The 26513-nt window shown below is 45.5% G+C and overlaps 2 protein-coding genes across 10 annotated transcripts in view; both read left to right on the top strand.

Moving 5' to 3' along the window:
- LOC110071634 (uncharacterized) overlaps positions 1-6841 on the top strand; it is a 61438-nt gene extending 54597 nt beyond the window's left edge. For all 4 annotated transcript variants that reach the window (XM_078387656.1, XM_078387654.1, XM_078387653.1 and 1 more), the window contains one exon: positions 4024-6841. In XM_078387656.1, the coding sequence (XP_078243782.1) occupies positions 4352-6268 (1917 nt within the window). In that variant the 5' untranslated portion in view covers positions 4024-4351 and the 3' untranslated portion in view covers positions 6269-6841. The remainder of the gene's footprint in view (positions 1-4023) is intronic.
- A 138-nt stretch (positions 6842-6979) lies between these two features.
- On the top strand, positions 6980-22969 carry LOC144587377 (uncharacterized). 6 transcript variants are annotated; one of them, XM_078387865.1, is made up of 3 exons: positions 6980-10476; positions 16147-16236; positions 20724-22969. In XM_078387865.1, the coding sequence occupies exon 3, from the start codon at positions 21020-21022 to the stop codon at positions 22412-22414; it is 1395 nt and encodes a 464-aa protein (XP_078243991.1). In that variant the 5' UTR covers positions 6980-10476; positions 16147-16236; positions 20724-21019; the 3' UTR covers positions 22415-22969. The 6 variants fall into 6 exon arrangements, with proteins under 6 accessions (XP_078243991.1, XP_078243992.1, XP_078243989.1 ...); XM_078387863.1 differs by lacking the exon at positions 6980-10476 and adding an exon at positions 12017-12201; XM_078387864.1 differs by lacking the exon at positions 6980-10476 and adding an exon at positions 14029-14176.
- Positions 22970-26513: the final 3544 nt, after the last annotated feature.

Raw genomic sequence — 26513 nt, 5'->3', positions numbered from 1 at the left:
GGGTCACGAAGAGTCGGACACGACTAAACGACTAAACGAACGAACGAGAGGCCAATTTTCCCCAAGTAGCCCTGTACCGATTTAACCCACTTAGATTGATAGTTTTCATTAAATAACAAGGAAAATAGGCCTTTTGGATTTAACTGTCCCTTTCGTTTTCGTTTAGTCGTTTAGTCGTATCCGACTCTTCGTGACCCCATGGACCAGAGCACGCCAGGCCCTCCTGTCTTCCACTGCCTCCCGGAGTTGTTGACCAAAACAACCTTCTACACACGAAAATTGTTTAATGTAACATTTTCACATTATCTTTTCAGAAGATTTTGAAAATTTTCAAGTTTTATGCCAATCATTCACAATCCTAAGGGTTTTACAGTAGTTAGAAATAACTAACAGTCTTTTCAACATTTACTCACACAAATTACTTTGGGGGAGAAGGTTTACAACAACATCCATAACAAATTACCTTAAAAACAACTTTCCACGTACCTAACAGAACAATAAACAACCGAACTGCTTCTCAAGTTCGACGTTCCTCAAAGCCTTTTGAAGTTGGCCAGGTGAACTTTCTCCCCCCCCCCCGACAGCCAGCCAGCCACATGACAAAAAGAAAAGCCAGAAAAGCTGCCAAATTCCCACCCACCCAGAATGACCCGAGCCAGCCCCATCCCTAGAAATCCTGCCACTCCACCCCAAACTGACCTGTTTCTTTCTGCATCTCCCTTGCAACGGACGGGAAGGTGGGTGGGAAGGCAGAATGGACAAATGGGGCTTTTCTCTCCCTCCCCACCCTGGTGCGATGCAGCGCTTCACTGGGTGAGGACAGGGACCTGAGAGACCCTTTCCTTCCACCCGATCCACACTCGGTGCTCCCCTAAGGGAGGAAGACAAGACCTGGCAGGCAGAAAGAGCTGGATTGTCTGATGGTGGCAGCACCGGATCCACTGCCGGCACCACACCTGGATTGAGGGCATCAATCAGATTTTTCGAAGTTACGTTGTTTTAAATTTTGTGCCAGTTTAGGTGACCATCTTACTTGGCAACCCACTTTTTCTAATGCTGTAATTTCAGTATGATATCTTGGTTCTAATTTTCTGATGTTTAGGTGGAAGCTTAGATGTAGGGGGAAATGATCCCCCTCCATGTAAGGAAGTACTTGGAGAGTTTTGACCATGGAAAGGAGCCCCCTGCACACCAGGATGTAGTCAATTGAACTAGCTTTAGTTGCTGCCATAAATGTGTATTTTCCTGGAGTATCACCTGTGATTGTGCCATTTAAAACTGAGAGGCCCAGTCTGTAGGCAAATTTGTACAGACAGGCCCCGGCATAGTTTGCATGTTGGTCTTTAGATGCCCTCTCCTGATTCAGGGTCCCCACATTATCATTTCTTATGTTGGCTATCATCTTAAATTTGGTTCCCAGATAGTCATCATCTGGTCCCATACGGGTGTTTAGATCCCTACCAGTCAGGACCAACGCATCTGGATGTTCCATGATAAGCTCTCTTACATAGTTTTCAAGGTCTGTCCAATTTCCTTCTGTTTCAGCTTTTCTGGATGTGGGAGGTAAGTATATGTTAATAATCAATAGGTTTTTCATACTTCCTGTAAGTACTACTGCTATGGCCTGTTGGGATCTGCAAGATGAAGGGAAGTAGGGATCTCGCAGATGAAGCCTCAGTGTAGGGATTTTTAAATGAAGCCTCCCCCTTGACCGGCAAGGAAGAGACGGGACACTCGAGTGTGAGTCAGCTGTTCAGAGGGAATCTCTCGTTCCTTCGCCTGTCCTCTTTTATTGTTTTCTACTCCATTTGCTCTAGTTAATCAATACTATTTTAAACAGAGGCATTTAATTTCCTGAGTACACAGCCAGAATAAACAGACAGGCTGGTAAACAGACAGCTAACAGTAAACAGACACAGATAACATCCAAATACACAGACAGGTTAGACAAGTTCCTGAATACACAAACAGAGTAGACACTTTAACTACATTATCCAGAGATAGGTAAACAGCAGGTTAATGAATCATGTTACTGGAAGCTAGTGACTTGCAGTTTTAGCATGAGACCTACCATTGCCATAGATATATACATTTGCTACTGCCACAGACATATACATTGTAACAGCATAACAGCATACATTTTCCCCACATCGGCCAGCTGTCTCGGGGGGGGGGTTCATCGTAGATTTCACTTTCAGAGCCGTTGATATCAGGATGCTCAGCCCCCCCTTCAGTCTCCCTGGTCCGCGCCCTGGGATTGCCTTTACCATGAAAGAGTTGAAACCATCTAGTATTATATCTTTGTCAGACCATGTTTCTTGCAAAAGAATGATGTCATATTTGCTACGAAAGAAAGGACTATCATGGGTTTGGGAGATACATCTGGTCCAACCTGCCACATTGACAGAGTTGGTGGAATTTTCCCCAGGATTTTTCCCAGGTGGTGATTACCAGCAGAGTCCCCAGTGTAGTGCAGACACAGGCAGCAAACACTCTTGTAGCAGAATAACTTGTTTTTATGCAGAATATTTACAGATAATTACAGCTTCAGTCATTGTTCAACACACGGCAATTCCACAGTCACAGAACTTTAAATCAGTGTTACAGTCCATTAAATAGTCATATACCAGATAGTCAGTCCGTTCAGCCAGAGTTCCACTCTCCAAGCACGTAGCACGGCTTCCTCTAGAACTCCCTGGCTCAGCTCCACGGACCACAGCACTTCACGATGACAGTAACACAGCAATAACTCATTGACGACCCATCAACAACCCACACAACAACCCACAATGTTGTGTTCTAGGTCTCCAGCTATATACCAGAGTTAGCCAATCCAGGCGTGTTCATCCTGCTGGTATACAGCTTACACAGCTGTTTTCACTCTAGCTTAGCTTCACTCTATAACAGTGATCCTTACAATTACTTGCTGTCTTTGCTCTTAAACCACATTTAACAATTTCAGGTTTGTCCAAACCCTGTCACACATTCCATGATAAAAGTTCAATTTTAGATGCAGATGTTTGGTTGCTTTCAGGAGCACACCGCGATTCTTGAGTGTCTGGTGCCTCATTTCACTCCTGAATGTTCAGTTGTTCTGCCTTTGGGGTCATTTCCCCTCTTGTGGCAGAGAGCATTTTAATGGGGCTCCCTTCCTTGTATAACTTTAGCTTCTCCAGCATGCAGGGATACATCTGATGACTGACATCCTCTGTAGGTGAGGGGAGCAGCTGGTGTGGGAAAAGGATAATCTTTATGGGCCCAGTCTTTGTTGTTTTGATGTCTTTGTGTCTCTCTGCAAAAGGAATATCTTTCAGCTCTACCCAGGTAGGTAGTCATTGTTGCATTTGGAACTGTGGTATCTTTGTGGATTTGGACTTTTTGTTTTTCCGCCACGCAATATTCCAGGATAAAGGCTTCTTCAAATGTTTATATTTTTTGCCTTCCAATAGTCAGTTCTGGGGATAAGCTACTAAAGGGGCATATCTATTGCCCATATGCCACTCAGAGGTGGAGTCAGAAATAGTTCCAATCGAGCAGGCTGGATATATCTTCTCTTTGTATGGATGGTATATTCTATTTTTTTCTGGAGGATATAATACCTTTTGAAAGATACCTCAGCCTTGAGAGCATTTTCACCTGATTACTCTGGTTTTTGATTTTGCTTGTAAGATCATGAGGCTTGTTAATTGGGATATTGTTTGGAAAGGTTGCAACATTGATCTGCATTTCCTTTCCTCTGCCGTCTGATTTGGTTTTGGAAGGTGATCTGTTGTAAATGATGCTTCAGTCCTGTATCTGTACAGGTCATAGCTAGGATTTTTGGCTGTTATCTTCCTTATGGAAGCAGCTGTGGGGCCATCTCTTTGTTCTGGAACCTGAATTTCTCTGGATGTATTTCTTAGTTTGTAGGTATCCAATTTTGTGCTCGGTCTGAGGTTGATATTTGAGTACTTTACTTCTCTAAACAAGTAAGATATTTTTTTACATTGCACTCCTCTTTTATCTCTTTTTTTTCTCTATAAGGTGATGAAGAGGACAACGGGAATTCTATGGAGCCAGTCATTCTTTCATTGAAAACAAAACCCAAGTGTGGAGCACCAAAAAAATCCTACACACTTAAAAGGAGGAAAAGGGGAGAAGGGGAGCCAGGAAAAAAAGAGATAAAGAAAACTCCAGCTTCTCCTGCTATGGAATTTGATACACTTCTGATCAACTGAAAAAATCAAAATAAAGGACAAAGGTTTCCCTGGGCAGATAAACATTCAAGGGTGCCTCAGATATCAAAAGACTTGACACAGTCCACCTAGAGAAGAAACGAAGTCAATGCATAGAAAAAGGCAAGAGCATCACAATGCACAGTGATTGTACTTCATGTGACAAACCCCTGAGAGGCGAGAAATGCCTACAGTGTGGGAAAAGCTTCAGTAAGAGCAGTAACCTCAGATCCCATCAAAGACTGCACACACGGGAGAAACCATACAAATGCATGGAATGTGGGAAGTGCTTCAGTGGTATCAGTTACCTGAATTCCCATCAAAGAACGCACACAGGGGAGAAACCATATGAATGCATGGAATGTGGAAAGTGCTTCAGTCACAGCTTTAACCTTAGTTCACATCTAAGAATTCACACAGGGGAGAAACCATATAAATGCATAGAATGTGGAAAGAGCTTCAGTCACAGCAGTGTCCTCAGTATCCATCAAAGAACTCACACTGGGGTGAAACCATATAAATGCATGGAATGTGGAAAGAGCTTCACTCAGAGAATTCACCTGAATTCCCATCAAAGAACGCACACAGGGGAGAAACCATATGAATGCATGGAATGTGGAAAGAGCTTTAGTCAGAGAGTTCAACTGAGTTCACATCAAAGAACTCACAGTGGGGAGAAACCATATAGATGCATGGAATGTGGAAAGAGCTTCAGGCGCACCAGTCACCTAAGTTCACATCTACAAATTCACACAGGGGAGAAACCATATACATGCATGGAATGTGGAAAGAGCTTCAGTCACAGCTTTAACCTTAGTTCACATCAAAAAACTCACAGTGGGGAGAAACCATATAAATGTATAGAATGTGGAAAGAGTTTCAGGCGCAGCTGTCACCTTAGTTTACATCTAAGAATTCACACAGGGGAGAAACCATATACATGCATGGAATGTGGAAAGAGCTTCAGTCAGAAAGTGAACCTGAGTTCACATCAAAGAACTCACACTGGGGAAAAATCATATAAATGCATGGATTGTGGGAAGAGCTTCAGTCACAGCAGTAACCTTAGTTCCCATCAAAGTATTCACACTGGGGAGAAACCATATAAATGCATGAAATGTGGAATGAGCTTTGCTAATAGCAGTAGCCTTTGTACCCATCAAAGAACGCACACAGGGGAGAAACCATATAAATGCATGGAATGTGGAAAGTGCTTCAGTCACAGCTTTAACCTTAGTTCACATCTAAGAATTCACACAGGGGAGAAACCGTATAAATGCATGGAATGTGGAAAGAGCTTCAGTCAGAGCAGTCAACTTAGTTCACATCTAAGAATTCACACAGGGGAGAAACCATATAAATGCATGGAATGTGGAAAGACCTTCAGTCAGAGCAGTGTCCACAGTAAGCATCAAAGAACTCACACTGGGGAGAAACCATATAAATGCATGGAATGTGGGAAGAGCTTCAGTCAGAGCAGTCAACTTAGTTCACATCTAAGAATTCACACAGGGGAGAAACCATATAAATGCATGGAATGTGGAAAGAGCTTCAGTGATAGCAGTAGCCTTTGTAAACATGAAAGAACTCACACTGGGGAGAAACCATATAAATGCATGAAATGTAGAACGAGCTTCAGTTCCCAATATCACCTGAGTTCTCATCAAAGAATTCACACTGGGGAGAATCCATATAAATGCATGGAATGTGGAATGAGCTTTGCTGATAGCAATAGCCTTCGTACCCATCAAAGAACGCACACAGGGGAGAAACCATATAAATGCATGGAATGTGGAAAGTGCTTCAGTCAGAGCAGTACCCTGAGTTCCCATCAAAGAACTCATACTGGGGAGAAACCATATAAATGCATAGAATGTGGAAAGAACTTCAGGTGCAGCAGTCACCTTAGTTCACATCTAAGAATTCACACAGGGGAGAAACCATATACATGCATGGAATGTGGAAAGAGCTTTAGTCAGAGAGTTCACCTGAGTTCACATCAAAGAACTCACATTGGGGAGAAACCAGTTTACATCAAAGCACTCACACTGTGATTCTGGATTGACTCTGTCTGCAAGCACCTGGAGTCTCTTCAGCACAACATGGGCAAGCTGCTGCTGTACAATCATGAGAAGAGAGATACCATGTTAAAGGTTTGGACTAAACCTGATGGAATTGTTAAATGCAGTTTTGCACCAAGAAATAAGTATTTGTAAGGATCAGTGATGTAAAGAGAAGCAAGACAAGAGTTTATACATCTGAGGTGATTGTAAGCAGCTGTGAGAGCAATCCCAGGATTGGCTATCCCTGGGATAAAGCTAGCAGACCAAGCACACACACTCTGTGGGTTGTTGCTGTGGTTGTGGAGTGCTGTTGTTGTCTTGCTGTGCTGGAGAATCCTGGAGGAAGCCATGTCTTTGTGCTGGATATTGAAGAGGAACTCTGGCTAACTGGACGGACGTATGGTATATGACTCCTGAACTAATTTACTGGACTTTGGCTCTGATTTGCACATTGAACACTGTGGAAACTGCTGTGCATGACTTTGTGACTGGAAAACAAGGACTAAGCTTTATATGTGTGTATATATCCTGTAAATAATACAACTTTTCTGCTATCAACACTGATTTGGTGCTTGGCATCTTCATCATGGTGGGACATCGTTGAGAATCCATCAGCTGTGCTGAATGAAAGAAAAAAGAAACAGTGTTCTAAAGCACTTGCAATAATTGGGTTGACTCTAGAAGACCATCTCCATCTTAGAGGCCAAACCTCTGCAAAGCAGGCATGGGAGGATCTAAGGGGACTCTTTGTAAGAGTCAGCATTGGAAGCCAAATCCAAATTGCAAGAAGGCTATTTTGTACCAGATTAAACTGGTGGGAGTATGTTACAACATTTAGAGCTAATGAAAACAATGATAATGGACTTAAGAGAGAAAAATATAACATTTACAAAGCTACAGGAAGCTTTCACAATTCTCTCTTCACTAGACAAAACATATGACCAATTTGTATCAAATATAGGGGTTCTTCCACAAGCTGACCTGACAGTATTGGGTATAACCGGTAGGCTTTTGGAGGAGGAGCAGAAGAGAAAAGATAACTTGCAACTACCTGACTCCAAACCCTCTAATCTAAGAAACAAGCCGAGTGAAATAGGGAAGGAGGAGGTCACAGCTGCAAATATTCAACCTGGGAGGTGATGTTTTGCCTGTTGTTCCAGATGACATCTGATTAAAATTGTAAATTTAAGAAGAGAAAGAAAACAACGACTTGATAAAAATGCATCTAACCTGACAGAGAAAAATCCGCTTGAGTGTGTGTGAATTTCCAGCTCCCACAAGCATGGGGGATAACTCTGCACATGTTTCTGGCTCCTGGACCTGGAAACACACTCTGCACATGCCCCAGAGTCAGAGGTGTGTGGCGTCAGGGCAGAAGGGGGGGATAAAAGTGCCTCCTTTATCCTGGCAACCGCTGCCCCCCCAGAACTCCAGACCAGCCTTCCCTCCTGCTTGCATCAATTCCTATTTTCATCGTTTTGATTTAGTCTTTCTCATACACACACCCTCCCTTCCTCAATTTTCTACATATATTTAAACAAGCTTCAGGAGCCCACCTGGTTCCTCTCTTGCACCTTACTTCCCACCTTAATTGGAGCCTTCTCTCCCTTGCAGTCACATCCTTTTTTCATGGTTTTATTAAAGTCAGTCTCTCTCACACATACACATACTGTACCTTCCTCCCTAAATTTTCTACAATCTTACCTTTAATCAAGCTTGATGAAGTTACCCATCCCTCTCTCGCACCTTTCTTCCTGCCTTAATTGGAGCTTTCCCTCCTAATTGGAGGTTTCCCTCCTCCTACTTGCAGTCACCTCTGGCAGAAGTAGTCATCATAATCTGGATTGACTGCCCCAGCCATTCTACAGCTGTAAACAATCAAGGCATCTCATCTCCAATCTCTAAAAGAACAACCAAGGAAGGAGGGAGAGGTGGCTTACAGTTTGAGGTTCGGCTGCAGGGGGTGTGGATACAAAAGATGGGACGTTTGGCAACCCTACACTGCAGGGGGCCTGCCCTCCCCCAACGAGGCGGGAGTAAAAAGCAAAAGAGGCTTCTGAAAAGGAGGGGAAGACCCAGAAAAGGGTGAGGGCCTTCCTGCCACGGAACCCGTCAACCAGAGGTCTTTTCAAGGCATTGCATGCACATCCCTGCCAGGTAGACCTTGCTGGCATTGAGGCAGGTCTGGTGGACACCATCCTGGCCCCTGCTCGTCCAGTTTTCATGGTCGCTTTTCAGGTGTGTCAGCCGAATATTGTGAACAGGATTCCTGGAGAGCTGAATGAATTCGTCCGATGCATGCCGAATCCTGGCACTTCCTGGCTTAGGAAAGCAGCTGGAGGGAGAAATGGCCAAGTGGGTATAGGAATTGGTGAAGGCCTCTTTGCAGGGAGGGCAGCATCCCCATTTGCTTTTGAGGAGGCAGGAAGAAGACCATGAAGCACTCCTGGGATCCCAGTCTATTAGACAACAAGAGGCCCGTCTCCAAGATTCCAACTCCTGGGCAAGGTTATATAAAATATGCCAAATAAAATGGAACCTGAATTTTACAGCCATGAACACGAAGCACAGAGATCAGGTACAAAGTGTCAGCAGGGATGCCTGACAAGGAGACTGGAATACACCTCTTTAGGGTGAAGATGATGTAATCATCTCTGACAACTGAATGGTCAGAATATAGAGAGACACTGTGTAGTGATTTCTTCTCTTGGCTCATGCCTCACAGTTGTCATGGGGTTGCTGCTGTACCTATTTTTCCATATTGTCATCTCTGCCTGATTATCTTGACTGCTGCGACTGGAACAAGGAGCTTTGGCAACAGACGCTGCTAAAAACTGTGCCACTCTTGACAAGCGTGTGGTGGTTTCTCAGCTCCAGCAGTTCCTGCAGGAGACAGATTACCTGGATCCCTTTCAATCTGGCCATTTCAGGCCTGGTTAGAGGATAGAGACGCCGGCTTTGGTCCCCTTTGGTGGACAACCTTGCCTGGGATCTGGACAAGGGGAGTGTCTGTGTGTCCCCTTTTGGTTCTGTTGGGCCTCTCCTGAGCATTCGATACCATCCCCTACGGTGTCCTTCTGGGTGTTTTTCTCCAGGATGGGACTTGGGGGCATCTTTTTAATGGTGGATCTGGTCCTTCCTCAATCACATTGTTAGTACAGTGGTGCCCCGCATAGCAAGGTTAATCCATTCCGGATTAACCATCACTATGGGGAAACATCGCTAAACGGGACGGAAAATGCCATACGAATGCATTAAACCTAGTTTAATGTGTTCCAATCACTCCTAAACTCACCATTAAGCGAAGCTTCCTCATAGCGCCGCCATTTTGCGCCCTCAGTAAGTGAGGGCAGGGCGCGAAAATGGTTGCGGTGGCCATTTTGGGTCATCCGGCATCCATTTTGGAACTGCCGAACAGCTGATTTCCTGGCATCGCAATGCAAAGATCGGTAAGCGAAACGCTTACCGATCTTCGCAATGCGAGTTTTGGTCATAGAGGCCATTGGTATGCGATCGCATTAGCGATCTCAAAAAAGAGATCGCTATGCGAATTCGTTATATGGTGCGCTCATTAAGCGAGGCACCACTGTACTATTAGTGTTTTCGATTTTTATGTTTCCAATTTCTCAGAGCATTTTTTTTTAATTGTATACTTACTGATCTTTGCCTTAATATTTCCTGTTAATGATGAAAGGTGCCTCCTAATTTTTAGGATGTTAACCACTGTTGTTTTCAGCTTTATCTTTTATTGTTGTAAGCTGCCTTGGGTCCTTTTCAAGAAGAAAGGGGGGGAATATTTTCAACCAATGATTCATTCCTCCCCTCCCCACTTCCCCCTTAAATGCTCAAATCCTGCCAGGGCACTGGCAGATGAAAAGCCAGTTTATATGGCATGGTGTTCACCATGGTCAGAAGGCCCCTGGGATCTGATCAGTCCTACCATACTCCCTCTTCCAACTGTATGTGTGTGTGAATAAAGCAGGATCAGATCCAAAAAAGCACTTCCTCCCTCCCACCTGCCTGTCTATCCCGTACAGTCCGAGGAGATTGCCTGTCCTTTAACACATCCGTTGAAGTGGAGGCTGCAGAAGAGAAGGTCCCACCTGGGTCCGTTCCTGGTTTGGATGAGACCAAGTGACATGGTGAACGTCACCCCCACCTTGGAAATTGCTGTTGTCATTTCTGAGCACCAATCAGAGGTAATTGCGGGATTCTTTCTATGTACCACTCATGATTTTGAAATGTGATTAATGCACAGTGAAACGTCTTCCACTCCATGGGCTTTGGGGCAGGGTTGGGAGTTTTCCAGAGTGACCCACAGGCTAGGTTAGGTCTATAGATTGGGTCATTTGTCTCACAGAACAGTTTGGGTGTCCTGCCTATAATAATAATAATAATAATAATAATAATAATAATAATAATAATAATAATAATAATAATAATAATAATAATAATAATAATAATAATAATAATAAAAGAAGAAGAAGAAACTGCACAGGTCTGGAACAGAAAGGGGAAGCTGGTCTGCTCTACATCATAATTCCTTCCCTTCATTTAGAGACTTTGGCCAGAAAGGGTTGACTTTCAGGTGGCCTTGACTTCTGCTTCTCTCTTGCAGGGCTCTCCTGCTTTCTGCAGCCGGATGAGCTTCATTTCAACCACGGTGTGCTTAGAGCAAAGGCCCTCTTCCATCCACACGTTCCTATCTTCCTTTGCGCCCTTCCTGCCTGGCCCAAATCTCTTTCTGTGAATACAAACCCCATTCGAAGGTAGCTTCCTCCCTGCACGTCTCGGCCCTTTCTGGCTTAGTTCCTTGGGAATGAACGTTTCCATGAAACATGAACGGCCAACTGTACAAGGCACTTTACCTCTCATGAAGCTATTATCTATAATTCATTACTTTGGGGTAACTAATGTAACTAGTAGTTATGAAGTTACTTCTGGGAGGAGTGACACATTAAACTGCTCAGGTGTAAAAAAACACCTGGTTGCTTTCAAAAGCTACTTTTCAAGGGCCTGTTTTTGCAATTTGGAGCCTTGTTGAAATGTGTGTTCTCAGGTTTTTTGGTCTTTTCATCAATCCCATCTGCCAATGGAAATACAGATCCTTGACCTTCTCTGTGAAAAGGTATCCAAGGGCAGAGTGAGAGGGATGCCCTGTGTGTGTGTGTCCGTGTCTGTGTGACTGGCACAGACCGACCTAGCCCTGTGTGTGTGTGTGTGTGTGAGAGTGAAAGAGAGTCTCTCTCTCTCTCTCTGCCGTGTGTGTGTGTGTGTGTGTGTGTGTGTGTGTGTGTGTGTGTGTGTGTGTGACACTGGCACAGACCGACCTAGCCCCCCCCCCTCTCTCTCTCTCTCTCCCGGCTCTGTGTGTGTGTGTGTGTGTGTGACTGGCACAGGGACGCCCTCTGTGTCTGTGTGGCACAATAACTTACAGAGAGAGCCAGACCTTCGATGTGTGATCCCGAGTGGCCAGCCGGGGGGGGGGCTCCTTCCTCTTACTGTTGGGGGGGGGTCCTGACTTCCCCTCAGACACCTCCTCATCATGGATCCATCACGGGCTAGGCTGCCTTTCTGCAAGGAGGGAACTGGTCCTGGCCATCAAGGGGAGGAATAAAGAGGCTCTGGCACCCCCCCCCCACGTGGGGTCTCCCGGCTCCAGTTTCTGCCCGATCCCCCTTTGAGGCTCCGCCTCTTCCGCCGCCCCCCACCTTCTTTCTATTCTGTAAAACAGGAAACCCTATAGCTATCAAAAGGGGGGGAGAGGGAGCTGGTCCCAGGGGAGGGTCCAAGCGGAACCGGCAAATGGGAAGGCGGACTCCGGCCTCCTCCTGTCCCCCCCCCGGCCTTTAAGGGAAAGGCGGCTTTGAAAGGGGGGAGGGGAGGTTTGCTCGCCAGTTTCCCGCCAGAGGACCACGGAGGAGGTGAGCAATGGGGGGGGGGGGGTACAGGAGTGGGGGGGTAGAAGGGGTTGCAATGAGATGCATTTAAAAAATACCCAGAAAAAAAGCCTTCCCCCCCCCTCCGTGCCATCCGGATTGGGCCCCTCCTCCCGCTCGGTCTGCAGCGGGCGAAGGCCTTGCAAAGGGGGGCGGGGGTTGGAGGTGTTTACTTTGTTCTCCTGATTCTCCTCCTTTTCCTCCTGGGGAGGGAGAAATTTGAACAGATGAGAAGTCCGGGAAGGGTCTCCATCCCGCCCGCCGCCGCCCCCCCCTAGGCAAAATACCCGGGCCCTTTGCCTGTGTGTGTGTGTGTGTGTATCAGTGGGTCCTCCTCGGCTTTCCTGCGAGGAGACCCCCCCCGTTCTTCCCTAGAGCCTGCAGGACTTCTTTGGGGGGGGGTGGCAGAGGAGAAAGGAGCATTTCTCCACCCCGCCTCAATTTCTCCTTCGTCTAGGCATCCACCAGCCTGAAACCCCCCTCCCTTTTGGCCAGATTTGGAGGGAGGGTGCTACAAAGGGGGGACACGAGGGTCCCAGAAATGGGGCTCTGGGGAAGAAAAGGGGGGATCAGCTGGGGTCGACGGGGCTTTCTCCCCCCCCCCCCCGTGCCTGCTCTGCCATCTTAAGCCTCTTCTGGATCCCTCTCCCTCTCTGGTATTTGAAGGGGACTCCTCAGAAGCACTTGATTCTGTGGCTCTGGATGGAGAAGAGGGAAGGGCCCACCAGATCCCCCTCCCGACCAGATCCCAAGCTGGGGATCCGCTGGAGGAAGGGGAGTGGGGTGAGTGGGTGGGTGGAGGGATTTCCTCCCTCTCTCCCTTTGCGTGTGTGTGTGTGTGTGTGTGTGTGTGTGTGTGTGTGTGTGTGTGTGTTGAAGGGGGGGCTTTCTGGTGCCGTGACGGGAAGAGCCTTGTTTTCTGGGGGGTTTATGGGCTTCTTTTTATCATTTCCATCTGCCAAGGGAAACACAGATTCTTGGCCTTCTCTGTGAAAAGGTCTCCAAGGCGCCATGCCAGGACTGGCCACCAGAGGAGGCCAGAGAGCCTTTCCAGGCGTGGTCACTGCAAAGCCACGCGTGAATCAGCCCCCTCTCCGCCCTCCACGTGGCCCAGGGGTCATCAGAGATCATCCAGTCGAGTTCCTTTTCAAATGGAAAGAGCGGGTGGTTTCCCTTCTTCTGCCTCTGCGGTGCCTGAACTGGGTGGGCAGAAAGCACCAGCCGAGGCCGTCCCTTTTTTTCCTCCCCACTTCTCCGCGAGTGGGGGTGGAGGGGGGGCTGGCTCTGCATGATCCGTGTGCCTGTGTGTTTGAGAGAGTTGCTTCCCCCTTCTGCAAGTAGGAAGGGTTGTTGCAATGTTTCAATTTGCAAGACCTTCTGCCTCCTCCATCTGCGTGTGTGTGTGTGGGGGGGGGGGGTGTCCCGCCTTCCCCTCGGTTGCGTAGATCCATCCCGGGCTCGCTTTTCTTCCGTGGGGAGGGCGCTGGCCCTGGTGGGAGGGGGTCACTCCAATCCAGGAAGGGGGGGGTGCTCGAGGGCGTCTCCCCTCAAAGGGGCTGAGCTGGGCCGGGAAAGGACTCCACGGGGGGGGGGGGGCGCTCCCTGCCTTTTTTCCCGGGCGGGGCTGTCGTTTAATTCTTAGCAGACCCTGTTGGGGCAGGAGCAATAAGGAGGCTCTTGCAACCCCCACGTGGGTCTCCCCTCTCCTGTTGCTGCCCCCCTTTGAGGCTCCGCCCCTTCTGGCCCTCCCCCACTTTCCATTCTGGAAAAGAGGAAAAACCGAGGGCTCTTTAAAAGGGGAAGACGAGGAGCTGCTCCCGGGGGGGGGGGGGGTTCAGGCGGAGCTGGGAAGCTGGGAGTCCGGCCTCCTCCTCCTCCTGCCCCCCCCCCGGGAAAGGCCGCTTTGCAGGGGACGGGAGGGGCTTCCTCGTGAGTTTCCCGCCAGAGGAGCTGCAAGGAGGTGAGCAATTGGGAGGTGCAAGACCGGAACAGGAGGGGAGGAGCTAAGGGGTTGCAGAGAGACATTTAAGAAACAAAACAAAAAAAAGAGCGTCCCCCCCCACCCCAGAGAGATCCTGCACTCAGGATTGGGCCCCCTCTTCCCGCTCAGTCTGCAACCGGCGAAGGCCTTGCAAGGGGGGGGAGGCGCCTATTTTGTTTTTCTCCCTAACTTTCTCTTTCTCCCAGGGTGGTAAATTTGGAGGGGGGGAGATGGGAAATCTGGGAGAGGGTCTCGATCCGGTCCTACACCTCACCTGAGTAAGACACGGGGGGGGGGCTTTGTGTGTGTGTGTAGGTAGGTGGGTCCTCAGCTTTCCTGTGAAGAGACCCCCTTCTTTCCACAGATCCTGCAGGCACCCTATTCTGAGGGAGGGGTGGCAGAGGGGGAGAGGAGGCAGCGTCCCCCCCAGTGCTCTTTCTCTCCCCCCCCGTTGCTCCTTCCTCCATACAACCCCCCTCCATACAACCCCCCCTTTTGCCCAGGCTTAGAAAAGTTACTTTAAGGGATCCTGTCCTGGGGAGGTGCAGGGATGGAGGGGGCTGCAAAGGGGGGACACAGGGGTCCCAGAAATTGGGCTTTAGGGGAGAAGAAGGGGGTCAGCTAGTAACGATGGTTCTTTCCCCCCCACACACACCTGATTCCTGCCTGCCCTCCTGAGCCTCTTCTGGATTGCCCTCCCCTCCCTCTGTGGTGTTTGAAGGGGACTCTTCAGAAGACTTGCTTCCCTGGCCCTGGATTGAGGAGAAGGAAGGGCAGACCAGATTCCCCTTTCGTGGAGATCCCACAGTGCAGATCCACTCTAGGAAGAGGGAAGGGTAGATTGGAGGGATTTCCTCCCTCTCTCTCTCTCTCTCTCTCTCTCTGTGTTTGATGGGCTTCCTGGTGGCATTGCGGTAAAAGCCTTTAAAAAATCTGTAGAGGAAAGCAGGGCAAAAAGAGAAAGAGGCCCAGGAAGGCCACGGGTTTGGGGCAGAGGCATAAAAGAGATCTACCACAAGGAGAGGATCCTCTGGCCAGCTCTCCTGGCTGCAAGGAAGAGGCTTTTCCATGGGGGGGGGCTTTCTCCTGGATGAGCCATTCAGAGCCCTCCCGTTTACAAAAGGCCCCTCCCTCCCAGCTGTTTTCCTTCATCCTCTGCTCCTTTCTCTGCCCCACTGGATGTAAGAAGGAGAAAGGCCGCCCTCCCCCCCAGAAGGAAAGCCTTTGCTCTTCCTTCCTCCTGGGATCTCTCCAGAGGGATCATTTGGCTTCTTCTTTTTTCCCAGGGAGGGGGAGGGGAGAGGCAGCCGATCTCTCCCAGTTCTTCCCAGGACCGAATGAAAAGAGATCAAACGGCAGATCCCTCCAACCTTTGCAAGGCAGGTGGGACCTTTTTATTGCCACCAGAGGCCCCACAATACTATTAAAACAGTCATCCTTATCATCATCATGATGTGCCAGCATCCCAGTTCTGACTTGTGTAACCCTTTTTCCAAGGCTTCCCAGGGAGAGAGTCCTCAGAAGCGGTTTCCCCTTTTCCTTCTTCTGGGATGGTAGAGCTGGACCAAGGCCACCCCGGCTGGCTCTTCTCGTGGGCAGAGGCCCAAGGGGGGGGATCAAACTCCCAACCTCTGGCTCTGCAGGCAGAAATCCAAAACCCCACAGCTCTCCAGCCAGCTACTCTCCCTTCAGCAGAATGCAGTTTCTTTGTGCAGCTTGGATAACGATGTGGGGGCGTTTGAGCTCCATCGCCGGCAGCCTCTGGAGGCTTTGGGCAGGGGACCACCACCACCCAGGTCACCCGTGGCTGCTCTCTAGGGACGGAGAGGCCACTGAAATGGGCTTTACCTGACCTGTTCTTCTCCGCCCGTCGCAGAGGACTAGGCCAATGTGAAACGTCCGACTCCTTTCCTTCACTTTGGTTCAGTTCTTTTCACTTCATTTCGTAGCCTCTGAAGTGACTTCCGGCCAACTCGAAGGGGAAGGGGAAGAGACCTTCCGCTTGCCAAAGAAAAGCCTCGAAGGCACGCACATGACTGGTGAGTTTCCCAGGTCAAGTGGGGCTTTGAGCTGAGGTTGCAAGAGTCCCCTTTTGATTATCTACCACGCTGCCTCTCTGAACATGTGCAGAGTGTTATTATTACTTTCATACAATTCCCATAATATTAAAACAGTCATTTTTTTCAAGAACTTAACAAGATAATCATGAGATTTGTGTGGCAAGGTAAAAAACCAAGAATTAAAATCAAAGCAAGGCAAGATGCCAAACAAAGAGCAGGTTTTCGTCTCCCACATTGGGTATTATATTATAGATCCTGTGTATTAGTCCGGATAAAGGAATGGATAACTTTAGATAATGATAGACTACTCAAGTTGAAGGACATGATTTACATGGGGAGGCTGTCCGAGCTGAGAATCAGTGGTCTGGCGCTTGCCTGGCTCCAATCTTTCTTGGAGGACCAACTTCAGAGAGTACAGCTTGGGGAGAGTGTTTTGGCCCTGTGGAGACTCAATTGTGGGGTTCTGCAGGGCTTGATTATCTCCCCAATGCTGTTTAATATCTACATGAGGCCGCTGGGTGGGGTCATCAGGGGGTGTGAGGCTTCGTGTCATCAGTATGCTGATGACACATGACACCCTGTTCTACATCTCCTTTTCTCCAACCACAGTGGATGCCATTCTGTTCCTTCAGTGCTGTCTGGAAACTGTACTGCAATGGATGCAGGAGAATGGATTGAGGCTGAACCCAGCAAGAAAGAGGTCCTGAGGGTGGGTGGCCCCTCCATTGGTGGTTTGGGAAACTCCCTCTCTATTGGGGGAATGACTCTCACAGCTAAGAGTGAGGTTCACAGCTTGGAGGTACATCTGGACTCGGTGCTTAACATGGAAACCCAGGTGGCGTCCGTGGCCTGCTCTGCCTGTTTCCATCTATGGCGGATTGCCCGGCTGCATCCCTATCTTGATGGTAGGGCACTCATCACTCTGGTCCATGCATTTATAGTCTCGAGATTAGGCTACTGTAATGCGCTCTATGCGGGGCTACCTTTGAGACTGATGCGGAAGCTTCAAATGGTGCAGAATGCGGCGGCCAGACTTCTCAGTGGGATGAGAAAATGTCAGCACATCTCCCCCACTCTGGCTGCCTTGCATTGGCTGCCCGTTCATTTCTGCATTGATTTCAAAGTGTTAATGATGACATATAAAGCCCTAAACAGTTTAGAACCTTGATATCTAGCGGAACGCCTCCTCCCACCTAGATCTACCCGAAGCATTCATTCCAGCGAGAATGGGTGCCTGAGGGGCCTAATGCTGAGCGAGTCGCGGAGCGAAAGAACAGGAAACCGGGCCTTCTCAGTTGTGGCCTCTCGATTTTGGAACAGTCTGCCCCCAGAGATCTGTCTGGCTCCCTCACTGGGTGTTTTTAAGAGCAAACTTAAGACCTGGCTCTTTAGGCAGGCTTTCCTTCCTGTCAACACTTGAATTTTTTCTTTCTTTTCCCCATCATTACAATTGTTGTTTTTTACTTTATAATATTGTTTTTATTCTATTTTTTAATTGTTAGTCGCCCAGAGTAGACTTCGGTCTAGATAGGCAGGCTTTAAATCTCAGAAATATATAAAAATAAATAAGTAAATTATAGTTAGGTTGGCATGCTTTACAATAGTCCAAAAAAGGTAAAGAGCAGAAAAGTTTCAGCCTGCATATGATAAGAAGAGCTCTACTAGGGATTTGGAAAAAGATCATCCAACAGCTGATCGGCGGCTTTCAAAATGGCCACTGCTGTGTAAAATGGCTCCCCACTGTGCTTTAAGATGGATTTTTCGCTGCACAGGCATTGGGAGATGGCTGCCCTAAGGAGGATCTTCGCTGGACGCTGAGGTATTTGGCCCATTGGAACGCATTCAGTGGTTTTCTATGCATTTCAATTGGCTATTTTATTTCGATTAACGAGGATTTCGCTCTACAGCACTTTTGCTGGAATGGATTATCCTTGTTAAGTGAGACACCCCTGTATATAAAAATAAATAAGTAAAGTACAGTTGGGTTGGCATGCTTTACTATAGTACCAAGAAAATAAAGAGCAGAAAAGTTTCAACTCGTATATAATAAGAAGAGCTCTACTAGGGACTTGGAAAAAGGTCATCCAACAGATTTACGAAAAAAACATCAGCTATAGAGGCCTTTACAGAACCTAACCTCATGACAGAAGCGAAACGTCTAAGATATCAAGATTTATTTTAAAAGGATTGTGAGTTAAGGTCCAAAGAAGAATTAGAGAAACAGAACCTGTATCTAGACTGGTGGTCCAGAACACAAGTGGAATCTAGGTATAGAAAAGATAAAATAAAGGGGTATTATCAAGAACAAATGATATTCAATAAACTTCTGCTGGGTTCAAATGAAAAAGTAATCAAGAAAATGTAAGATTATTTGCTAGAAATTAAAATGCAAGATGAGATGGTCAAAGAATGTATGATTAGATGGGCACAAAATATAGGACATAATCTTGATATTGATCAATGGTTGCAAATATGGAAAAATAACATAAACCTCACAAACCGGTAAATTTCAAGGAGAAAATGTCATCGTCGTTTAGTCGTGTCCGACTCCTCATGACCCCATGGACCAGAGCATGCCAGGCCTTCCTATCTTCCACTGCCTCCCGGCATTGGGTCAAATTCATGTTGGTTGCTTCGATGACACTGTCCAGCCATCTCATCCGTTGTCCCCTTCTCCTCTTGCCTTCACACTTTCCCAACATCAAGGTCTTTTCCAAGGAGTCTTCTCATGAGATGGTCAAAGTATTAGAGCCTCAGCTTCAGGATCTGTCCTTCCAGTGAGCACTCAGGTTTGATTTCCTTTAGAATGGATAGGTTTGTTCTCCTTGCGGTACAGTGGACTCTCAAGAGCCTCCTCCAGCACCACAATTCAAAGGCATCAATTCTTCGGCGGTCAGCTTTCTTTATGGTCCAGCTCTCACTTCTATACATCACTCCAGGAAAAACCATAGCTTTGACTATTAGAAATTTTGATGTTTTATAGGTGGCATAGGACTCTGGAAAAATTGTCAAAGATATATACACTGGAAGTGTGAGGTACAAGAGTGAAGCTTTTACCATATGTGGCAGAGTTGTAGAGTAGCGAAACAGTTTTGGATAACAGTACATACTCTTAATGTTCTACTAACCCCAGAATAGTTTTACTGAGCATCATACCAGACAATATAGATAAGACAAAGAACTACCTAGTTATATATATATATAGTCATTGCAGCCAGAATTCATCACGCTAAGAATTGGAAGAAATCGGAGATACCGAAACAAGAGGAACTCATTGAGAAGCTATGGGAAGCAGCAGAAATGGATATTCTATCAGAAATGTTGACTGTCCAATACAAAAGGCAACTGTATGATGGTATTTATTATATTCAGTGGATCCTCAACTTACGGAATTAATCCGTATTGGAACTGTGGCTGCAGGTTGAAAATTCCGTAGGTTGAGGAATACATAGGAATGTATTGAAAATTATTTCATTCGTTCCAGCCAGAGGAAAAAAATCCGGGTCTTCCAAAGCTGCACCCGCTGCCCTCTGCCCCCATTGTCCTCTGCCTCTCATCCCCACGGGGACAAGAGGCAGAGGGCACCAGGGACAGGAGGCAAGAGGCCAGTGGGTCCAGCTTTCTAAGCCCTGAAAGCCCAAAGCTGACAGCGGGCGCAGAGCGGCTTTCAGCTTTCCCCACCTTCCCCCCCGCTGGCAGCTTTGGAAGCCGAAAGCCGCCCTGCATCCGTCAGGTTTGGGCTTTCGGGGCTTAGACCTGCAGCCTACGGACTGGAAGTGGGAGGCGGGGAAAGTGCCAAATTTGAATTTGGCGATTTCCCCACCTCACCCTTCTGGTCTGTAGGTCGATTCTCTGGCCACAAGTCGAAGCAAAACTTTGCGGCCGGAGAAGTCTGTGGGTCGAAAATTTCGTAAGTGGAGCCGAACATAAGTCGAGACTCCACTGTAAATGGCTTGATTCACAAGATAATTTAAATCTATGGTTTTCAAGCACTAAGATGCTGTAAGTTGAATCCTTGAGGGCAAACAAATTGTAAAAATATGGAAAGTTGACTTGATATCGCAACATGAACAAATTGGATATTTTGTGTTCTCCTTTCCCCACTTTATCCTCCCATATCCCTTCCTACCTTCTCTATACATTACCTTATCCTTAGTTCTTAAAAATTGAAATAATAAAAAAAAACGTTCCCTGAGATGGATGCCAGTCTTACTGTATTGCAGTTCTCTGGTTACCCTTTTTAAGATAGGGACAGTCTCAGCTCTCCTCCACCTGTCAGGCTCTTCAACCACTTCCCACAATGAGAAGAGAATATTAGACAGTGGTTCTGAAATTTCTTCAGCCACTTCCTTCAATATCCTTGGATGCAGTTCATCTGGCCCTGGGGATTCGAAGTACTCCAAACAAGTAAAGTATTTCATTTACATTGCACTCCTCTTTTATCTCTTTATTTTTTTTTCCATCAGGTGATGAAGAGGACAATGGGAATTCTATGGAGCCAGTCATTCTGTCATTGAAAACAAAACCCAAGTGTGGAGCACTAAAAAATTCTACACATTGAAAAGGAGGAAAAGGGAAAGGGAAGCCAGGGGAAAAAAAGAAAGATAAAGAAAACTCCAGCTTCTCCTGCTATTGAAGTTGATGCAAAAAGTTTTCCCTGGGCAAATAATCATTCAAGTGTTCCTCATATGATAATAGACTTGACACAGTCCACCCAGAGGAGAAACGAAGTCAACGCATAGAAAAAGGAGAGAGGATCACAATGCACAGTGATTGTACTTCACGTGAAAAACCCCACAGTGGTGAGAAACAATACAAATGTCTACAGTGTGGAAAGAGCTTCAGTCAGAGCAGTAACCACAGTTCCCATCAAAGAACGCACACGGGAGTAAAACCATATAAATGCATGGAATGTGGACAGAGCTTCATTCACAGTAGTAGCCTCACTTCCCATCAAAGAACGCACACTGGGGAGAAACCATATAAATGCATGAAATGTGGAAAGAGCTTCAGTCAGAGCAGTAGCCTCAGTTCCCATCAAAGAACTCACACTGGGGAGAAACCATATAAATGCATGGAATGTGGAAAGAGTTTTAGTCAGAGTGCTCACCTGAGTTCACATCAAAGAATTCACACTGGGGAGAAACCGTATAAATGCATGGAATGTGGAAATACCTTTCGTAAGAGAGGTCACTTGAGGTCCCATCAAAGAACTCACACTGGGGAGAAACCATATAAATGCATGGAATGTGGAAAGAGCTTCAGTCAGAGCAGTACCCTTAAAATACATCAAAGAACTCACACTGGGGAGAAACCATGTAAATGCATGGAATGTGGAAAAAGCTTTACTGATAGCAGTACCCTTAGATCACATCAAAGAACTCACACTGGGGAGAAATATGAATGCATGGAATGTGGAAAGAGCTTCACTCACATGAATAACCTGAATTCACATCAAAGAACTCACACTGGGGAGAAACCATATAAATGCATGGAATGTGGAAAGAGCTTCAGTGTAAGCAGTGCGCTTAGATCACATCAAAGAACTCACACTGGGGAGAAACCATTTAAATGCATGGAATGTGGAAAGAGCTTCAGTCAGAGCAGTGCCCTGAGTTCACATCAAAGAACGCACACAGGGGAGAAACCATTTAAATGCATGGAATGTGGGAAGAGCTTCAGTCAGAGCAGTCACCTTAGTTCACATGTAAGAATTCACACTGGGAAGAAACCACATAAATGCATGGAATGTGGAAAAAGCTTTAGTTGGAGAGAGCACCTGATTTCACATCAAAGAATTCACAGTGGGGAGAAACCATATAAATGCATGGAATGTGGAAAGAGCTTCAGTCAGAGCAGTGCCCTGAGTTCACATCAAAGAACTCACACTGGGGAGAAACCATATAAATGCATGGAATGTGGAAAGAGTTTCACTGACAGCAGTGCCCTTAGATCACATCAAAGAACGCATACAGGGGAGAAACCATTTAAATGCATGGAATGTGGAAAGAGCTTCAGTGTAAGCAGTTCCCTGAGTTCACATCAAAGAACTCACACAGGGGAGAAACCTTTTAAATGCATGGAATGTGGAAAATGCTTCAGTGAAAGCAGATCCCTTAGATGGCATCAAAGAACTCACATTGGGGAGAAACCATAGAAATTGTGGGAAGAACTTCAAAGTCATAAGATTTGTTCGCATCTAAAAATTCAGAGAAGGAGCAGAAGAATCCAGGGAATATGAAATGGATCTCCTCAAATGCTATGCAGTTCCAATGAATCAGTCACACACTGGAGAGAAACCATATGAATACATTTAACGTTAAAAGAGGTGCTCCTAGTGTTGTGGACTTTAGAGGAAAGAACACAGCCCAGGGTTTTTATTTTGAGGATTTTACTGTAAAAACATTTGGAACGAAATTTAATTATTTTGAATGAAATTAAGCCTTGAAGAAGTTATTCAATGTAGCCTATCAGTGTGTATTTCAGCATTTACGTGCTAATTAGAATACAATCTGTAACCTATCAGTTTCTGGTGGCTTTTTTTAATGTTGGGAAATGCTTTTTTAGAAATTAAATAGTGTATTTTTCTTAAACATAGGTTGTGAACTTTTCTATGTTTTATGCTTTAAGAATGATAGGATAGACTTTGTAAGAATTATACTGGAGTTTGGATGCCTGCCATGTCAATAAAACCTTCATATCAAGATCCTTATTGACTTTCTGGACATTGTGTATTGGTTTGCTATGACCAGTGTAGAGGAGGGACTGCTATTTTAATTAGCCATATGTGGCGATTTCCTCTGAAGTCCCTATCCCCCCAGGTGTTCACGAGGTTCTCGTCCTTTTTCTTCTTCGCTGCCACCAGATATTAATGCTTTAATATCAATTATGTATGGGCTCAAGTGTGCTTTTATTTGATCAGGGAAGTTATTAAATGATAAATATTCATTAGATCAATCACAGGCTGCCAATCACTTATATTTGAATCAAATCAGACACAACTTTAAAATTTTGTTGTTGTTTGTTGTGAGCCGCCTAGAGTGGTCTAGTACGACCAGATAGGCGGGATAGAAATAAAATAAATAAATAAATAAAATAAAATAAATAACTTCAAAATTCTCTTAATCCTCTGTTCCAATCTATGTACTTACAGATCTCTACCTCTAGTCACTTTTAAGATACACAGTCTCTCTCTCTCATAATCTCTCTCAGACTCCATCCACCAGTCTTTATATCCAGCTCCCTCCTTTCTATTGAACCTAACTTTGAGATTGGTATTATCATGTTGCACACACAACAATAGAAGTAATCATTTATCTATTGTGGCTTCTAAATCGGCCCACAGTTGCTGTCTCAAGATCAAATCATAAGCCGCTTTCAGTTCGACAAATGCAGCATATAATGAGGTTGGGCTTTTTGTCACATATTTCTCTATAAGATGTTGAATAATAAGACAATAGTCCATAGTGGATCTACAGTCTCTAAAACTGGCTTGCTCTACAGCAATCCTATTTTCTTTGATCAACCAGGTCTCAAATATGTCCTGCAGATGTCTAGCACATAGTTTGCTGCATAGGGTGATAGTTTGCCGGCTCATCTCTTAGTCCTTTTTTGAATAAAGGTACTACTATTGCTGTATTCCATTCTACAGGAAAGAGGCCCATAGAGTCGATATAGGTAAATAATGCTGCTAAAAAAGGTGCCCAGCAGTCAATATTTTCTTTGAAAAGTTTCAGAGGCAAGCCATCCGACCCTGGTGCTTTGCCTATTTTCAGTCAGGCAATATGCAATTTAATTTCCTCCTGGGAAACTGGAGGCCAGACCAGTAGATCTTTGAACTCATCAGTTGGAACTGGTGTTGGTGGAAGGTCATTATAAAGCTGATTAAAATAGGCAACCCATTTACAATGGGAAATTGGAGGATCAATTTGGCAGGGGAGATTTTGTTTCTTGACTGTAACCAGTCACCAGAACTTAGAAGACTTTTTCTGTTTATACAGCTAAAATTATTTCTGCCCATAGGGAATGAGTGTATTTTTTTCTTTTGATAAATTAGATGTTTGCATGCTGCTTTTTGAATCCCAAGCTTCTGTTGGATTTCCTGTCTTAGTTGTTTGATTTTTTAAACAGGTTATAGATGGCTGTAAGGGCATTTCTTGCTCCTTGACAATCTTTTATCAAACCAGGGTTTGGACTTCCTCACCGACCAGATAGGCGGGGTATAAATTAAATAAATAAATAAATAAATGTTAATGGGTGGTCTTTAGGTTCAGTTAAATTTATTTTTAATTCTTGTATTAAACTATTATAGATCTTAATAGGGTCATTCTGTATATTGTGATCCCGCTCTTAAAATTTAGGAATATGGTGATCTTTGACCTCTATTATTTCTCTAAACCTGGATTGAATTTGTGCGGACCATTTCACTCTATGACTTAATACTTGTGAGCCTTCATGTGAAGGCTGATCAGTCATAATTTGAGTTGAAAATAAGAATTTAGCCTGAAGCAGTAGGGGGAAATTGTCACTCTCTAAGTAGGGTGACACCTGGAAGCTGGTTATGAGTTGGATTAGAGAGGCACAAACTAGCATATAATCAATAGTACTAGACCCTTGGCCTGACATATAGGTGAACTCCATCAGATGATCCTCCGGAAAGGTTCCATTCAAAAGGTACAGACCCACCTTGGAAGCTACTTTGGCCAGATACAATCCTGCAAGGTTTGAGGATAAGTTTAAAAAGCCTTGGGAAAGGGAGAACTTTATCATAGTCATCCGGATCACTAAAAAATTCCTTGTACTTAAATTAAAAAGATATTGGACTGCGCCGCAATGGATAGACTATATCAAACATGGGACTTGTTCTATCAATGGTTAGGACGTTGTATAGATTAGGAGCATAATGTGTATGGTAGTTGTTTTAACAAATGATTATAAGCTGTACGCAGGTGGCAAGATGTTAAATCAACATGGATGGATTTTATATAATAAAAAAATATTAGAGTATCTGAAATTAAAAATGCCAACCCACCTTTCATTCTTCCTAGGCCCTCTCCCCTTCTGGCTTTCACCCAACAATTATTGTAATCTTGCAAGATGGTTTCATGGTCAGTCCAAGTCTCTTGAACTGCTATAATATCAAATTTCTGGTGGTGGAAGGGATTGCCTTGTGAATTTGTTAAACAGCGAACCCACCCTGCAACATTCCATAAGAGTATTTTGTATGAAGAAATTAATATTTGTCATTCTGTTTTGTCAATATTGTCCAAGATTTTATTTATTTTATTTTTATCAGCATCGTTGAATACACATCAATTGCGATTAAAGGAGCCTCTTTTTTTATGCCGAATGTGGTAAAGGAGATATCATACTGGCTGTTTGCCCATATGACTCTTGATTTGTAGCTCCTAGGACTAATGTTGGTGGTATAATCAGCGGGGTCCTAACTTCCTTTACATTTGGCAGCTCCAACGCCTGTGGGATGCCACTTACTATCAAGGGGGACTCTCCCCCGCTGCTAACTGGAAGGTGGTCCAACACAGTTAGGGAGATCTCCTCAGTGTCATTTAACCCCACATTGTCCTGTATGTTACCCTCTGGTGGATTAACAGGCCTTACTGAGTTCTGGAGCCAAAGGCGCAGTTCTTTTAACCTGACCAGAATCTCTGATTGTGCTTCCTTTGACGGGCCCGGGAAAGCTGCCGATGTCCCTAGCTCCACCAGATCTTTCGTATGGCAGTCCTCATTATGTACAGTGCTCATTGGATCCGTCCACATGATTAGTTCAGTTTCCATGACTGACTCTGTCCCTGGTTTTGGTGTTGGCAATGCTATTCTTGCTGGCTTTATATCAGAAGATTTGTGTGTGAGGTTTGGGAGGACGGGATAGATTTTGGTGTTGTGAAAGACTCTGGTTGGAAATATTCCAAATTTCTTTAATAAGAATATCTTCCTCAGTATCAATATGGAGGTTTTTTATGTTTGGAACAGTAACACTACTTTTTGTATCTGATTAGATTTGTTTACTGACACCAGACACTGATTTAGAACCTAAACTGTTTTCTTGTATTTAGATAAAAAGGAGAAATAGAGTGGGATGTCATCCACATCCTATTGACACCCACCCCCAAAACCACAGACAACCTCTCCCAGTGGTTTCATTTAGATGTTGATTAGCATAGGAGATAAAACAAATGCTGAAGGACACTTCAGGCTCGTGGCCAGGATGGTGAACAGGAATCCCCCAGCACCACTCT

The sequence above is a fragment of the Pogona vitticeps genome, chromosome 2, assembly GCF_051106095.1.
Source record: "Pogona vitticeps strain Pit_001003342236 chromosome 2, PviZW2.1, whole genome shotgun sequence".
NCBI lineage: Eukaryota > Metazoa > Chordata > Lepidosauria > Squamata > Agamidae > Pogona > Pogona vitticeps.
This window is presented reverse-complemented; position numbering and strand designations above follow the sequence as displayed.